The 17885-nt window shown below is 39.3% G+C and overlaps 1 protein-coding gene across 1 annotated transcript; it reads right to left on the bottom strand.

Moving 5' to 3' along the window:
- Positions 1 to 579: 579 nt before the first annotated feature.
- On the bottom strand, positions 580 to 14784 carry DNTTIP2 (deoxynucleotidyltransferase terminal interacting protein 2). The gene is made up of 7 exons (XM_010598094.3): positions 14651 to 14784; positions 12001 to 13379; positions 10002 to 10140; positions 8475 to 8570; positions 7222 to 7386; positions 5572 to 5681; positions 580 to 2216 (listed from the first exon to the last, which is right to left on the bottom strand). The coding sequence occupies exons 1-7, from the start codon at positions 14720 to 14722 to the stop codon at positions 2123 to 2125; spliced, it is 2055 nt and encodes a 684-aa protein (XP_010596396.2). The 5' UTR covers positions 14723 to 14784; the 3' UTR covers positions 580 to 2122.
- Between the last annotated feature and the right edge of the window lie 3101 nt (positions 14785 to 17885).

Genomic DNA, 17885 nt, shown 5'->3' with positions numbered 1-17885 from the left:
GATCATTTTTTACCTTCTAGCCTTTACTTATAATTTTACCTTCAGATACTATTTGTTAGTTTTGAGGCTTTAAAAATAAATTTGTTAAGGTCACATTTGAGATGAAGCTTATACATAAGCTAGATATTATTACTGAGTTTTAATTCCTTACAATAAAGGCTACTACTATGGGTGACTTTAGATGATTTTTAGTTGAGTACTTTACTTTGCTGAATGAGATAAATACATTTGTTAAAAAGTGTCGTGTTCCAGGTTACTTAAATGGCTTACAAAAATACGTATAACAAGACAAAACTCAAGAGCATGGATATTAGTATATAACTAAAAGCAGATACTCAAAATACATACTGTGAGAACTTCTAAGGTGGGTTAGTGACAGAGCTGGTTGTGGAATTCAGGTGTTACTCTTTCCCCATCACTGCCTTCCAATTCAGAAAGCTCTAATTTTTATTTGTGTGGAAAAATACACTATAATATTTAAAAAAAAAAAAAAAAGTAAAAACTGAGGCAGTTGGTATTTCATGAATTGATTTTCTGCTTAAAAATACTGCAATTTTGTCATCGCTGTAGGCTTTGAAGGACTGAATAATTCAACCTGTTCTAGCATTCACAAGTCAAGACTGCATAAAAATGCTACAGTAGGTGAGAAGCCAGCCCATACCCAAGCCTGAGACTAATAGGGTCTCCACCGTCTATGTAAAGACTTACACGGAATGAATGACAAATTTAGGTGTCTCACACCAGTCATGTAAGTTGAAGCAATGTTTTGGTGACATCTGGAAGAATGTATAAAGGGTAAATTAATGCTCTTCTTCCTGTTTTGACATTGAATTCTGTCCTACCAGGCCCTTCTTTTACAGGGAACAGACGTGGATGCTCACTCCATCTATGAATGTCTTTGTCAGCTCTGCAGTTACTAGGTTGCCTGTGATCCCAAGCAGTAAATATGAGATTTCGTATTTACTAAAATCTCAAGCAAGTATTATGTTGAGAAAACAGAGGCTCAGCAAATAATGAAATAAAGGAAGCTACAACCAACAAAGAAGCATTAATAGAAATGACCAACACTGTTTGGGTACCAGAAAGGCAGTTCAGACAAGGTTCACAAGTATGAACCTTGTGCCATGGAGACAAGATAAGATGGACCACTTTACGTCCTGGCCAAGTCAGAATTTTATCGATTTAATCCTATTTCCCTTGGAACACAACTTTGAATTTGGGTAAAAGCAATTAGTCCTCCTGTTGTCACAGTTACCGTAGAAGGAAAACAGCTTTCCTGCTTCTACCTTTAACCCAAACCTTCTAGGTGGTCTTCTTTATCTCTTAAGTCCTATTTACATTCCCAAGCCTCATTTAGTTCTTTGGTCTTTACAAAACATATACTGGCTCCAAGAACATGTTTAACGTTCCTTTGGTTTCAACAGAAACCCTAGTGGTGTAGTGGTTAAGTGCTACGGCTGCTAACCAAAGGGTAGGCAGTTTGAATCTGCCAGGCGCTCCTTGGAAACTCTACGGGGCAGTTCTACCCTGTCCTATATGGTCGCTATGAGTCGGAATCGACTTGACGGCACTGGGTCTGGTTTTGGTTTTTTGGTTGGTTTCAACTACTACTTTTGTACAGGTAATAAGCAGATCTCTATACCCCATCCACACCAACTTCTGGATCTAGTAGCTGACTACAGGGCAAGTCCTGCCCACCATCTCCCCCCTCCAGGCACACACATGCAAGAAACTACTTATTAATAATTTCAATATGTTTATATAGCTGATTATATATTTTTAAAGTTCTATGAACACATATGCAAACTGTATACCTTCTAAATATCTTTTAATTCAAATTTTTTTAACCAAAAGTTGAAAACTTTACAAGAATGGTAATTATCTTAAAATGTTGGGGTTCCTTTTTTTTCCCCTTTGTAAGTCTTAAGCCTGGGTGGGTCCTTTTTAGGCTCATCTATTTTTAGTCCACAGGTCACATGATTAAGTCTCTCAAATAAGCTTTTTTTCAAGCAAGAATCCCTATAAAAACAGGGCCAGTCTATGTGATGGTGTTAATTTTCAAAACATCTTTAGTAAACAAATAAAGGGGAGACATAAAATACTGTGATTTGCTTGGTGAATTTTAGTTGCGAAATTTCTTCTTCTTTCGAAACTTCTTTCCTGCTGCATTTGCTGCTTTTTCAGCCATGATCTCTGAGTATTTCTTTCGATTGTATCTGGAGGAAAAAAAAAATCAAACCTTTAAGCTCTGAAGTATGACACATCAGAGATTACGAAGAAGTCAATATAGCCTTTTGGGGAGCTTTTAAATCTCAGAATTTTTTGTATTTTCATTATCTATTTCATCACAGATGTATTAAGTTGCCACCATGTGTCAGGGGCCGTATTAGGATATGAGGAGAGAGTAGTGGTCAAGAGAGCTCTAGTTCCTGCCCTCATGGAACCTGCAGTCTAGCAAGAAAAAAACGACAGCTGTAATGGGAAGACTTCTGAAAACTTTCAGCCATTAGAGGGCTGTGTACTACATCCACTGAACAACAGAGCTGCTGAATGCTATCTAATGCTTTAAATGTTTTTGTGAGATAAAAATGTAAAACCAAGGGCCAAACAGAACAAAAAGTTACACTTAGCTCAAAGTACATGGTATGTATTTCTTAGGATCTTAACACAATATACACTAGTGGTTTTCAAAATATGGTCCAGGAACAAGACCCTTCAGGAGTCCATTAGGTAAAAACCACTTTTACGGTAACCCTAAGGCATCAGTCGCCTTTTTCACTGTCATTCTCGTGTAGAGTTTTCCAGAGGCTACGTGATACGCAGTATCCCGGCCAACTGAATGCAGAAACAGATGGAGGGCGCCAACTGTTTTTAATTAAGCCACATGTTAAAAGATATTTGAACTAAATTATTCTTCATTTTATTTTCATAAAAGTATGTATTTGTTAGTATGTGATGGGTTTGTTATTTTTAAAGGAATTAATATTTTTAAAGTTTCTTAGTGTTAATTTCCATTGTGGTAAATATCAATAGATGTAATCCATAAAAATAAAGGTTCTTTGGGTTTTCAATAATTTTTAAGAGTGCAAAGATATCCAGAGAGAAGACAATTGCTGCTATAGACTATACTTCCCCTTTGAATTTTGGAAATACAGAAGTACAATTTATTGCAGAAAAATACCAATATAGTAGTTAGAACTAGCTTCAACAAAAGCAGGGCTGTCAGTACAGTTAATTAGGAAAAGTTAAAAACTCTGAACAGATAAGATCCCTTTGTTCTAGAACTTTCACTGCATCATATGTATAAACTCAAGTCTGCTATCACATGACCAAGGCTGAGGATTAATTAACAGCTTCTTTAAAAAGCCGTTTACAAGTTTACAACAGAGTATACATTTTGGTGGTAAAGGCAGTATTCATTTTAAGGTAAGAAAAAAAAAGTAAAACCCATTTACAGTAACAACATAAAGTTTCCTTTTAAAATAAGGTAGGTGGTGTACAGATAGTGCAAGCACTGTGACAGTGATATTCAAATCACTGACATGGGAAACAATGACCTGACAGATGATCTTTACCTGCAATTTTATGAGTTTCATTCTACTACATTTCTAGTTTACTGTTCCACATCCCTTAGTCTAAGATATTTTTGTTTTTTGTTTTGGTGAAAGCACTATGAACATTGCTATGGCTTGTGAGAATGCCAATCACCCAAGATTACAAAATGCAGATCAATTTTTATCCACAACATACAGTCAACACTTAGGTAAACAGCCTGAGTCAGCCTGCACCACACCTCTGTGATGATGGACAGAAGGTGACAGGCCTGAGAAATATTTGGGAAACCTGGAGGGACTCTGACAGTCTGAATATGGGATTTAAGAAAGAAGGGGTGTTAAAGACTTGCCCTAATGAATGGATGGTGGTGCCATTCACTCACAGAGATACAGAGCCCTGAGAGAGGACCAGGTTTTACTACAGGTAGGATGGATCAGTAGAGACCACTAGTTCTTGGATATGCAGAGTTTGAGGTGCTTTTCAGACACGCATTAGATGTTCCTGAGACACAGCTGGATATGTGGGTCTGGACTCAGGAGAGATTTGGACTAGAGATATACACTTGGAACTCAGCAGTACCTAGATTATAATTAAAGCCCTATGAGGATGAGATTTTCCAAGGAAAGCATACATACTGAGGAAAAGAGGGTTGTTTATTCTAAAATTTTTACCATTACCCAGACTCATCAAATACCTTACATAACCTGAGTTAATATGTCTTCCATGTAATACACACTCTATTATTCTTAAAATCCTTGATAAGTGTTTTCATCTTTGCTATTAAATCAACTGGAAAGTCAGCAGGCATCTACATGAGGTATGCTTTTAAATCTCTCTCCTAATATATATGTTCACTTGTTTCAAAGACATTTAAACATACAGTCATGCATCGCACACCCTCCCCAGGGGATGCCCACAACCTGACTTGGCAGAGACCCTACCCCGCCGCCCCCCACCCACAGGAACAGGAATGGGTACCCCTGCCACTGGAAGGACCAGGTGCCCGGTTCTGCTCCCGAGCACCCAAGGTTGGCATGCGTTGGGGTGACCTGCCAGGGCAGGGGCTCCAGCTCACGGGGACCACTCTCCTGTTGCCCCAGCCCATACCTAGAGGCTCCTCACCAACACCTTAACGGGCCTACAAGTGCTCACCTGAGGTGTCCACTGTGGGAGCTGCCCAGGCTGTGTACTACATAGCAGTCCCCAGGCCCATGCACCTGGGACCCCACACCCCACAGACCCAGGTGTTCGCACAAGGTCTGAATCACAGAACATCCTATTTCACAGAACATATCTTGGGTGATATCTTAAAAATCTTCCAAATCTACACCCACCGGCTCTGCCTCTCTCTTCCCCTTCACAACCATATTTCAAAGAGATGTCTCCATTTCCAACTCATCCCCACCCCCTCAGCTCTCCAGTCTGACTTCCTCCAAATCACTGCCCTAAAACTCTATTCACCAAGGCTATTGTGACCTCCATGTAACTAAACCCAAAGGAAGTTTTAGTCCTTATCTCATCTGACCTCTCAGCAGCATTTATTCTTGTGAAACACTCCATCTGCTAGTAATGTTCTCTTTCCTTGACTTCTATGACACCATGCCCTCCTGGTTTTCCTAATGGTCCGTTGGCTACTCCTTCCCAGTTTCCTTGCAGGCTCAATCTTCTATTCCCAGTCAGTCCTTTAAATATTTTCAAGCTTCCCTCTAAAGCAATGGTTCTCAACTGGGCATGATTCTGCACCCCACAGGGGACATCTGGAAATGTCTGAAGACAATTTTGATCGTCACAATCGGGAGTGGGAGGTATGTGCTATTGGCATATAAAGGCCAGGATGCAGACATCCTACAACACGATGGGACAGTATCCCCTAACAAAGAATTATCTGATCCAAAATGTCAATAACTGAAACAGTGCTGAGAAACTTTGCCCTAAAGCATTTACAATTATCTAACATTTTAAAAGTGTGCATATTTTTAAGCATACACATTATATAATAAAAAATGAATTCCTTACCTTCTGAACTCAGAATCAGCCAGCAATTCTTCCACAATAGTTCTTTTCCGTTCCTTCTTGGGAATTCGTGAATGGTAGAAGTCAGCTGGATTGTCAACAATGGTTCCGATCTATGAAAAATTGATTGAAATAAATCATGCAAATACCTGGATGTGATGATTTGCTTTCATATTTCAGGGTAGCTTTAATAAGGTATCAGTACAGAAAGGAACAGAAAACACGAGCTTACCGGTGTTAAATTTACTTTTCATACTTTTTTTAAGCAAAAATAAATCACCTATCCAATCAGCACACTGGTTCTACTAAGTGATATTTCTTCAAATATATAGCAGACTCGAGATTCCTTTTATATAATGGTCTACAGTAAATTCTTGATAAACAGTACAACTAGAGAAGAAAAGTAGGACAGATAAGCTCTTTTTTGCTTAGTTTCTCAACTCAGTGAAATGCACATAAACTCTACTACACTATTCTATTTCCCAGGTTATCATAAATGCTGCCAGATTAGGATCTACTTAGTGATGACTGCATCTGTTCATATATTCAACTGATTAAAATTTGTAGAGTGCCCAGTATGTGCTAGGCATTGTGCTAAGTGTTAGGAAAACAGAGAAAGGAACTGGTTTCTGCCAGGGAAGAGGAGTCTAGTCTTAAGAAAGGTTGACAGGTAACAAAAAAATTAAAGTATACCATAACATACACTAAACAAAGCACCACAGATGCTCAGAAGGCTAAGTAACCAACTCTACCTAAGAGAAGCAGGGAAGGTTTCACAAAGGATGACATATTACCTTGGATTTGGATGAGCAAAATTTCACCAAGCAAATAAGGTAAATAAGGGAGGGCCAAGCACATGCAAAGCCAAAGAATGCAAAGACTGGTATGCGCATGTTCTGAGAAGACTGAGTAGGCGAGTGTGGTGGAGTGTAAGAGGGACAGATGACACGAGAAGGGCTGGTGACCTGGGTTGGGTGCAGACTGTGGTGGGCCACAGTAAGGTGTACAGATTCTATCCTGTTGGTCATAAAGAGTCACTGAAGGTTTCTGAGCAGAGGTGTAACGTGAACAGATTTTTTTTTTTAAACAGAAGACTGGCTACAATGCAGAAGACGGATTTGAAGGGAGAGCACAGGACTATTATGGTCATCCAGGTGAATGACAAGAAAGGTAGTCAGAAGAATGGCATGAATTTGAGAGCAACCAGAGGATGCATACACTGGACTTTCTTCTAAAAACACTTTGAAAGACAACTTTTTAACTATTTGCAGAATTTGCCTGGGGATGTCCCAATACCTTGAAAAAAGGAAGGGATCGGTGCAAACAACTCCCTCTTTCCTCCACCCTACATGGGTTCTTGCTCGTAGGCTAGCACTATTCGTATATGGTACAGCCACCGTATAGGTTCAGTAAGTTTTAGAGAGCTGGCCCCAGTTACCATTTTTTAACGTCGTTCTTCTAAATGGAAACTCATTATAAGCTGGTGACTGTCTGAATTGGGTTCTGGCCATTATTATACGGCCTAAACACATAAGGTCTATACCTTACGTGTATGCCCTGTAAATACTGATCTATTTTTAAAATAAAAAGATGACTATAGTGCTTTCCAAACTAAAATGACAGAAGATCAACGATTATTCTTTTACTTCATACCTGGAAGTACTTCGGGAAGCCATCTCTATCATTTTTCTTGTAAAACCGTTTTGGGTCCATGCTAGCTCTCATCTTCAGTGCTTTGAGATCATTTTTTAGTTCATCTGTCAATTCTGGAGCTTTCATACCAAACCAGCCATTGCCTGCTGTTTTTTGTCGCTCTTCCTGAAATTCAGATTTCAACAATAAACATTCAAAATCTAATAAGCGAAGAGGATAAATTTTACCCAATTTCCCCCAAAACTATACACACAGAAAATTTTGTGAATTAAAAACAAGTAAGATTACTTTACAGAAAGTATTAGTCTCCAGATTCCTCATCTCTCATAAAAGGGATTAAATCAATCACAAAGAAAAGTGCTTTCTCTGGTAAATCAGGTATAGCACTACTGGTTTCAAAAATGAGAGTTCCTTCAAATTTATTTTATATCTTAGCAAATAATTGTTTCTGCTGGAGAATAACTCGCAGCTTCAATTATTGTCTAAAATAGCTAATAATGTATAAAAACATTTTCATCTCTGGAGCTTAAAGGTAAACATTAATACTTTCAGTCCCCCAGGTGTCTCAGAGAGCCACTCCACTCCAACAGTGCAGAAATCTGTATTACTTCTAAAGTAAAACAAAAATTGCTATTCTTGTGAGAACTCTTGCCCACTGCCGTCAAGTTGATTCCAACTCACAGCAACCCTATAGAGCCCAACAGAGTAGAACTGCAAGTTAATTATTTTTTGATTCATACGATAAATATTTATTGAGTGTCCACCATGTGCCAGGTAGCATACAGGGCACTCCACATTAGTGACATTAATGGGAGTGCCATCGTCTGGGTAACTTCTTTATGCTGGACAGTTGAGATGGCAGATGAAAGCAATCTTCTATACTTTACCAAAGAAAATGGGCTCTATCCTCTCATTTGGCAAACTAAATAGACCAGGGTTTTCAGCTAGCTACATTATTAAGTTCTCTACAACAGCCCACAAGTGAGCTGTAAAGATGTGAGAATACATATAAAATGTTTACAGAATCATATTTTATGGGTCTTTTGATAGATACCCGTGATCATTTTCTTTGGCAGTATATGCATATGTGTGTGTGTGTATATATATATTTAAATAGCATATAAATATATAATATGCACATAAACTACACTTATGAAAATATATACATATTTTAATAATACAACGATGTTGTATAAGTTGAAAAAACAGTCAAAGCCACCTAAACATCCTAAATTATTAGTCATTGTACTTACTCTGCGTTTTTTCTGACGCTGAAACTTTGATTCTCTGTATGGTGGGACACTGTAGTTTTTTTCAAAATCAGGTGTAATGACAGTTTTCTGCAGAAGCTATAAAAAATATTAAATTGGTTTTAAAATCACATCTGAATGCTATTTAATTTTTTCAGTATTTTTGACTTATACAAGAAAGATTTCCCACACTCCAGATATACTAACCTGCTTTATGCAACAGACACATTACTGTGAACTGTCCCTGTCCTTAAATTTGGAAATTATCATCACATTAGAAATGTTTTAGGAGGCAAACTGAAGTATTATTTTAGAGAATCTACAATAAAGTAGGTATCTATCTCAAATCCCCTTTTCGGATCTGAACCTATATAATCGGATTTCCATTAATATGCCCACCACTTGTACGTATCGTTTGTAACTGGCCACCTGCACCAAACGACTGGAAGATAAAGACGAGAGGAATAATGTCATAATAGCCCTTAAAGTCCCTGAAAGAAAAAAGAAAGGAAGGGAAAAAAAAAAAAAACCTCAACTAGTCTTTGATGATAAATTCTTTTCATGTTGGTTAAAACAGCTTTCTGTGGCCTAAAGAGACTTGGTAGACCATTAATTAACAGAATGAGAAAAGCAATATAAATTTTGATTGAACGAAATGTAATTTTTATAGTGGTGCAGTGATTAAGTGCTTGGCTGCTAAACAAAAGGTCGGCGGTTCAAACCCACCAACTGCTCTGTAGGAGAAAGATATGGTAATCTGCTCCCTTAAAGATTACAGCCTAGGAGACCCTATGCGGAAGTTCTACTCAGTCCTATAGGGTCATCATAAGTCGGAACAGATTTGACGGCAGTGGGTTTGGTTTTTGGCTTGTTCATACTAATCTGCATTGCTTTTAATGTCAACTCATACATGTAGAGATCGACTTCATCCTTTTTGATAGCTGGTAAGGAGCCGAGTGTTTAACCGTCTGCACCACCCAGGGACTTCTTGAACCGGATTTGAAGACCTAAAGTTAAGAGGCACCAAGGCTAGAAAACACAGATTTGAGAGAAAGCAGTATAAAGGTGGTGGTTGAAGCTGAGGGTTTGGATGAGGTTACCCTGACAGTATTCCTTCTGAAATTATATATAAAACGTTGTGTCCCCGCTCACGTATGCATTTTTTTCTGGTTGTGGGGTTGGGCACTCAACAGATTTCAGATTCTCAATAGGGTCCTGGATAGTTAAGAACTAAAGTATAGCAGGAAAAGAGAAGAAACAAACCCCTGGGATCACTATTGGTGGGTAAGAGGAATTAAAAAAAAAAAAAAAAAAAGGAATACTGGCCCTATATTGCTTTATTCTTCAAACATCATTTTTCTTAGATTAGACCTTATAAAATATACAAATATTGTGGGAGGGGGCAAAAGGAGCACATTAGGCTAATGTGGTTTCACTTAAGGGAAATCAGTCTTTTACCAAAGATGAATCATTTCTAGAAGTAACTGACTAGTTCTATGAAAATGTAACAGGACATTTCATGTAACTTACCTCATTTTTGGTTTTCTCCTTGATTTGTGTTAGGGTTCTCTTGTTAGACTGAAGTCTGTCTGCATTGAAATTAATATATAAACCGCCCAGCTCTTTAATACTCAGACCAGGGTCTATGCTGCTGCTTGTCAACTTCAGACTGAAAGAGAATTTGCCATTTAAAGATCAAGTAATCCAATCAAAAAGGAACAATTAAGACTTATTTTAAAATCACCTTTTCTTTTCTTTCCTTTAACTGCCAGTGATCAAAACAAACAAACAAACAAAAAAGTATCTTATTTTACAGTGGATGAGTTCCTGAAAAACTGTGCAGATCTATTTCACATCTACTAGTAAAGTCACTTAGAAGCAGCTCTGGGATGAATAATGAACTAAACAAAAAAGCTGCTCAGAAGCACATCCAAACGTATTCCCTACATTTCCTGAAGAGGAATAAGGCCATATAACATGCCAGCAGAGTTCACAAAGACTGACAGAAAAGAGGCATCTGGTAATTTGGCTCAACTTCACACGTAGGCAGTAAATTAATAAACGTACATATCACTATCTATAAAATCAATGAGAAAGACAGGTTCTTCTACTCTGAACTTCCAAGACATTCAAACGCAGAATGTTTTTCTGGCTAACAAAGGGCATTTGATAGTGTCTCTAAACTTGAGAGTCTTAAACAGGGATGAATATTCATGTTTACCGGTGGACCTTTTTCAAAATACAAATGTCATACCCCAGATCTACCAGATCAGAATCCTCCACAGTTGCCTGGTCTCCTCCTCCATTTATGTAATGAGAATTTCTACTTTATATTACCAAAGTCCTTTTTAATACAACTCTTAATATAAGCAAGTTTACCTGGATATATAGTCATGTTTTCCTCCTAACTATCCATATAAACTGAGCAGTTGAAAGTGTAATCAGCCCCTACTGGAAAGTGAAATCTTTCTACTGCAGTGCCTCGGCAGTGATTCTCAACCCTGAATGTACTTCAGAATTAACCTGGGGAAGGGTGTGGCTTTTAAAAAATACACCTGAGCCTAGCCTCAAGAGGTTGAGTTCACTGGTTTACAGTGAAGACCTGGCATCTGTTAATGTATATTTTCTTTCGAGACTGCCTATATTTCCAGTGGAAACATTGCCACCAGGAACCTGTACCTAGGAAAAACAATTTAAAACAGAAAAACTAAAGAAATGGCCTCAAACATTAGTGCTTTTCAATGGACATGATTATATGTGATTAATTTCCTCATACTTTTCTGTATTTTTCAGTTTCTCTACAATCAACATGTACAAAAACCAAATTGCTTTCCCTTTCCTTTTATGTGGAGTTCATGGGTGGTGCAAACAGTTAAGCGTTCTGTTACTACCAGAAAGGTTGGCAACTCATGTCTACCCACAGGTGCCTCAGAAGAACGGCCTTCTGAAAGATCACCAAACCAAACCCGCTGCAGTTGAGTTGATTCTGACCCGTAGCAAGCCCGCAGGGTTTCCAAGGCTGTAATCTTTACAGAAGTAGGCTGCCACATACTTCTCCCCGTGGAGCAGCTGGTGGGTTCGAACCACTGACTTTTTGGTTTGCAGCTGAGCGCTTTAACCACTGCACTACCAGGGGCTCCTTCTGAAAGATCACAGCCATTAAAAACCCTACAGAGTGCAGTTCTACTCTGACACACACGGAGTTACCATGAGTCAGATTCAACAGGACGGCAACTGGTTTTTTGGTTTGCTTTTACGTTGCTCTTGACAATCACAAAGAATATTTTGTTATCAGATAATTTCTAGTGTTAAACAAAAAGATATACTTTGAGCTATCATTGGTGGGAAAAATATATAGACAAAGGCACCCACAGAGACAACGGCAATACTGGGAAGGACAAATTGTACAGAACCTAAGGCAGTCGTTTTCTTCTCCAGGGCCATTTCTAATATTTTATATTTTTATGGTAAATTATCCACTTGAAATATGTATCAAAATTTTACTTTTAAAAATAAGCGTAAAACTTACAGTTTAGACTTTGTGCTATTTAATAAGTTTTCTTCATCACTGAGCTCATTATCTTTATCTACGTCATGGTCTGATACCTCATCACTTTCTTCATCCTCTCCCTCTTCTTTTTCTTCCTCAGTGGCAGCCTCACTAGCTTTGTCTTCCTCTTCCAAGTAAAAATTTTTATCAGCACCCAATCCAGGAGTTGTGTCAATTACAAACAACGCAGTGTCACATGACGTATTTCCCAAGTCGCCATTCAGTGACTCCCTCCGACTACTATTTTCAACAAAACATATGGTGTCTTCTTCATTCTCACTGTTTTCAGACTGCTGGCTTTCATCGCTGCTGAGAACTAATAAAACAGAATCACCTTTATCCTGAGATGTGTTGAGCTCAGACTTGTATAGTTTGGCATCACATTCAAGATCCACATTCCTTTTATTATTCATGTCTTCGCTAACACCTATAATTGTGCAGTCTTCATCATCATCACCAAACTGTGTCAAGTCACTTGTTTTTATGGTCCTCTTTCTTTCTTCATCCCATCTGTCCACTTCTACAACTGCAAATGTTTGAGCTAATGATTTCATTACAGCCTCATAGTTCAGATTTGAGGGTTCTGGTGTGGTTTTACTATTCTGGGGAGTTGAATGCTTTTCAGAAACTAATTGCTGAAGGCTAGTGTCCTGAAGCTCAGAAAGACTCTTCAACTGCGAACTTTCATCATTAATTTCTTTTCCCTTACTTATTATTCCTTTGGCCTTTTCATCTAAACCTTTACAGTTCTGCTTTTCATTTCCTGGTACTATTTTAACATCTTTCTGCTCAGTATGTGCTTGTAATTTCCTGTGCATACTCCGGGTTGCTCTCCTAACTGCAATTCCTGAAAATGAAGAAATGTCTGAGCACGATGACTCAGCATCAGAAATATCTTCTGCATGTGATTCTTGGCTTGGTTTAGCCTCCCTTCTTCTGGCTCTTGTAGTTATTACTGTGGTAGGCACAAATGCAGAAATGCCTGAAACGTGAGATTCTGCTTCAGAGACTTCTTCAGTATGAGACTCAACTACCGGAGTTATTTTTGGCCTTTTCCTCACACTGGATGCTGGGGTGCATGAAACTAAGATCTGCCTTCTCCTAGTTACTCTTACAATGGGATCCTGGAGCTCAGACACAGCAGAAGAATTTGATTCTGCTTCAGAGGTCCCTCCATCAGTAGATGGTTCAATCATCTCCGGTAATGAGGTTTCCATTCTGCTTTTCCTCTTTCTGTTTTTAGGAGTTCTAGGGACTGGACTCCGTTCCCCAGTGGTATGTGATTCAGCAGTACTTTGGTTATCAGACTTAGATTCCTTCCTGCTTTCTGGATGCTCTTTAATTCCATTAGCTGCATTCTGCAAGCAAGAGAAAGCACCCTAATTTAGGTAGAGCTGGAACTAGGGCAAAGTGAGTGAAGTACTCCCCTCAGAAGCAAAATTTAAGAGGTTGCCAAAAAACAGCAATCAAAATAAACATATTTTAATGCTATGTTTTTAGAGCAGCCTTGGTGGTGCAGTGATTAAGAGCTTGGCTATTAACCAAAAGGTTTGCAGTTCACTCCTTGGAAACCCTACGGGACAGTTCTACTCTGTCTTATAGGGTCTCCGTGAGTTGGAATCGACCGGATGGCAACTTTTTTTTTTTTTCTTTAAAGAAATCAAAATGAATGCAAAAAATCTCTTATGATATTAAAAATCAAAATTTTAAAGACTGGATCTGACCCTGCATTTTCAGGACCCTGCCTCGCTCTCCTCACCCTATTCCTGGTCCTGACTTTAGGAGGCAAAACAATTCAAAAAGGAGAATTCTCTCCACTCAAAGTTAAATGGTCTAGGTGGGTTTACATCCCAACCCACATATAGGGAGTGAGAGGAGAAAGAAAGGACTAACGCTGTCTGAGCAAAAACGGGTTTAGGAACACACCGATGGTATCAGTCGCTGCCTGATATGCAGGCGATGTGATGCTCCATTTCCTTCCCCGGAGAATCAAGAAGAAGTGGACGACTAGCGCCACTGAGAGCCACAGACTGCGTCACCGCGGCCCTCCCCACGCCGTAAGGGGTGATGTGAAGTCATTGCCAGCCTTCTCACGTGAAAACGGTGCTTTCTCTCCTATCCCCTACATTATACTCGCGCATCGTGTGCGAAGTTAACCTTCCGTTGAGCACTAGTGGCACAGTGGTTAAGAGCTCGGCTGCTAAGCAAAAAGTCAGCAGTTCGAACCCACCAGCCACTCCTTGGAAACCCTATGGGGCATTTCTACTTTGTCCTACTGGGTCGCTATGAGTCAGACTCGACCGAAAGGCAATGGGTTTGATTTTTCGTTTGGGCGTTAACAGTGAGATTAAAAGGCCTGAGCTATGCCTATGCATTCCGGAGCTGAACAACCCGAAGCAAGTTACTTAAGCTGTTTCGTAGTAAGAACTGCCTTAAAAGACGGTAGTGAAGACCAAACGAGACACTACCAGTAAATCGCTTAGCACGGGGTTCGGTACACAGCAGCGCGCAAAGTTCGGCCCTCGCCGCCCGCCATCCTCACGCTCCGCGGGACCTTGCGCACCCCACCTCCCTGAGCACCGCTCTACGAAGGGGAGAGGAGAAAGAGGGGAAACTCGAGATCTCCTACCTTCAGCGGGGATCTTTCAGCTGACGTGGCTTGGGTCGTGGCCTGTGGCCGCGCCGACCTGGTGAGCACCATCTTCCCGGCCACGGCCTCCCCGGCGGCCCCCGTGGCTTCCCCCTGCGCCGGCGCTACGGAAATGCGTCAGGGAAGTGCGGCGCTGTAGTTTCTCGCGAGGATGCCGAGACTCGCGAGAGCTCGTACCGGCCTCTTCCCCACCGGCTGGGCAGGGGCGGTCAGAGATGAAGATTTCGGAAGGTTACGTGTTTATGGTAGCCTCTTCTCCAGCGCTTTAGACGATGAAAGTTTTTTTTTTGTCTGAAGAGACCTTCGTGAGGTAGACAAAATCCGCAGTGACAAGGGCCTTCGTCCCCCTTTCACAGGAACGAATTGGAAAATCACATCTTTCTTAGCCAATCCTCTCATTTGTTCAGTAATTCTAAAGATTTTAATGTGGCCGTGGGTGTGGCTGAGGGAGATTTTTGTATTATTTATAACACTTTTTTAAAAACAATAATGCACTCGTGTGTTATTTGTGTAGTTAAATATGAATAAAATCTAAATTCTTGGTGTAAGAGCTTTATATTAAGTTCTGGGAGATTAGGAAGCTGTACAGTCAAAAGGCGAGATAATGAGTAGCGATTGGGAATAAGAAGAAATGAAGAAATTGTAAAGGAGAAGGATAAAAGAAAATTTCAGTGAAAGGAAGAGAATGACCAGAATCAAGCTTTCTGGTTTTCTGTTAGGATGAAGGGGAAAGCTAGTACATGTTTGAGGGGAATAGAAAGAGATTAAAGAAGTTAACAGAATTTATTGTTGGAGGTGAGAAAGGGTGAGTGCCTTACTAGGTCTATTTTCTCCCAATTTTTTAGTAACAGAAAACAAAGTTTTTTCTTAAAGTAACAACACAGATTTTTAAGTGGGCACACTGCTACACCCACAACTGTCAGTTTGTGCAGCTGTGGTGGTTTGCATGTTGCCATGAGCTAGAAACTCTGCCGCTGACTTTCAAATACTAGCAGAGTCATCCAGGTGGACAGGCTACAGTGGAGTTTACAGAATAGGGAGAAAGGCCTGGCGATCTGCTCCTGAAAATTAGCCAGTGAAAACCTTATGGATCATGGCAGAATATTGTCTGATACAGTGCTGCAACATGAACCGCCTAGGTTAGAAGGCACTCAAAATACACAATGGCTGCAACAATGGACTCAAGCATACCAATGATTGTGAAGATGCTGCAGGACCAGGCAGCATTTCATTCTGTTGTACATGAGGTTGCCATGAGTAGGTGCTGACTCAACGACACCACCACCAGGGTTTCCTGGCCCAGGATAGAGGTCAGAGATAAGCTTCTTACCACAAGCCATGAGTGCAATAGAGTCCCTGAGCTGTAAAGGCAAGAAGCCAGACTTGAACTCTCTGCGTTGGGTCCTAAACAGGAATAAGGACAAGTTGTTCAGAACCAGTGAATCCCTTAAGGTTTAGGCAGAGAAAATGGAAACCACCCCATAAGGAGGTTGTTAGGTTATGTACCAAATCCTGCCTGGTCCTGCACCATCCTCATGATCAGCACATGCAGGCAGAACATTTTCACTAACGATGACCTCAGAAAAGGATTACAAAAACATCTGTGGAGTGTTAACAGAAGAAACTCCCCAGGCCCAATACAAGAGAGTTCCAACTGGAGAATCCAGCAAAAATAGAGCAATCTCAAAACGTTTATGATTTGTTGGCTCTCTGTTGGTGGCCTTCTCTAGTGTGTACACTCAATGTAAGCAGAGTTGTTATCTTGCTCACTGCTAAATACGAGTGCCTGGCACATAGGAGGTACTCAATAACTGTTGAACAAGAATGTTAAATACAAACAAAATGGACTTTAAAATGATTGTTTATATTAAGATCAAAGAGCTAAAGGAAAAGCACTCAAATTAGAAATAGGAGAAAATAGAAACAATAGGCAAATAGGAAAGATAACCAAGCAGAAATCTTGGAGATATAAATTAAAAACTCAATAATGGATCAAACAGTAGATCAGGCTTGAAGATTTAGAGAATTGGAAGCTAGAACAGAGGAAATTTCCCAGAATAAAGTCCAGAGAGAAAAAACTTGGAAAAAGACGAAGAAATGAAGAGACATAGGCATAGAGTGAGAAGCTCCAGTACAGGAGTTCCAGAAGGAGAGAATACCAAGTATGGTGGAAAGACAATATTTGAAGAGATAATGGCTGAAATATTTCCAGAGATGAAGAAAGATGAATTCTTAGCATGAAAGTAAGGCTGAGTAAAAAATGTCAAGTCTACGCATAATCCCATTATAGTAAAACTATATCATCGAGGAAAGAAAATCCAAAAAGACACCAGTGAGGAGGACTTACACTACCTGATTTCATGGTGTAACTATAAAGCTATAGTAATCAAGATAGTGTGGTATTAGAAAGACAGATTAAGGGAAAAGAATGTAGTTCACAAATAGACCACGAATTGATTTTCAACAAAGATGCCAAGGTAATTCAATGGGGGAAGGGACAATCTTTCAATAAATGGTGAAAAGGAAAAAACAACCCTCTACCCTTGACTCTCACTATACCAATAATAATATAATAGCTTGAAATGGATAATATACGTAATTGTAAAAGCTAAAACTATAAAACTTGTGGGGGAGAAAATATCAGAAAGTCAAAGCTTTCTGATAACCCAAAAAACATTACCCATAAAAGAAAACTTTGATAAGCTGAAAAAAAAAATTTTTTTTAACTTAACCAAAATTAAAATCTTTAGCTCTTGGAAAGACACTGTTAAGAAAAAGAAAACTTAAGACACAGACTGGGGGCAAACATTTGCAGTACATATTTCTGATGAAAAATAAATTGAACATCATCAAAATTAAAACATTTTGTGTTTTAAGGAACGCCATCAAGAAAGTGAGAAGACAACCCATAGGATAGGAGGAAATATTTGCAAGTTACGTATCTTATAAGAAGCTTTTATCCAGAATATATAAAGAACTCTCAATAATAAGACAACCCAATTAAAAATAGGTGAAGATTAGAATAGATTTTTGTCCAAAGAAGACATATGAATAGTCAATAAGCACATTTAAAGATGTTCAACATTATTAGCCATCAGGGAAATGCCAGTTAAACCACAATGAGATACCATTATCCACCCACAAAGATAGCTAAAATTTTAAAAGATTGACAATACCAAGTGTTGGTGAGAATGAGGAGCAAGAAAAACTCATA

Source organism: Loxodonta africana, chromosome 3 (genome assembly GCF_030014295.1).
Source record: "Loxodonta africana isolate mLoxAfr1 chromosome 3, mLoxAfr1.hap2, whole genome shotgun sequence".
Taxonomy (NCBI): Eukaryota; Metazoa; Chordata; class Mammalia; order Proboscidea; family Elephantidae; genus Loxodonta; species Loxodonta africana.
Note: the sequence above shows the minus strand (reverse complement) of the source record. Positions and strands in the feature narration are given on the sequence as shown.

Excerpts from the sequence above, each read along its gene's own strand:
- DNTTIP2 (XM_010598094.3), bottom strand. The coding sequence starts at position 14,722 with ATGGTGCTCACCAGGTCGGCGCGGCCACAGGCCACGACCCAAGCCACG. Across the intron at positions 13,380-14,650 it reads CTGAAAGATCCCCGCTGAAG|AATGCAGCTAATGGAATTAA; the intron begins GTAGGAGATCTC and ends TCTTGCTTGCAG. Across the intron at positions 7,387-8,474 it reads AGCGTCAGAAAAAACGCAGA|GAAGAGCGACAAAAAACAGC; the intron begins GTAAGTACAATG and ends TCTGAATTTCAG.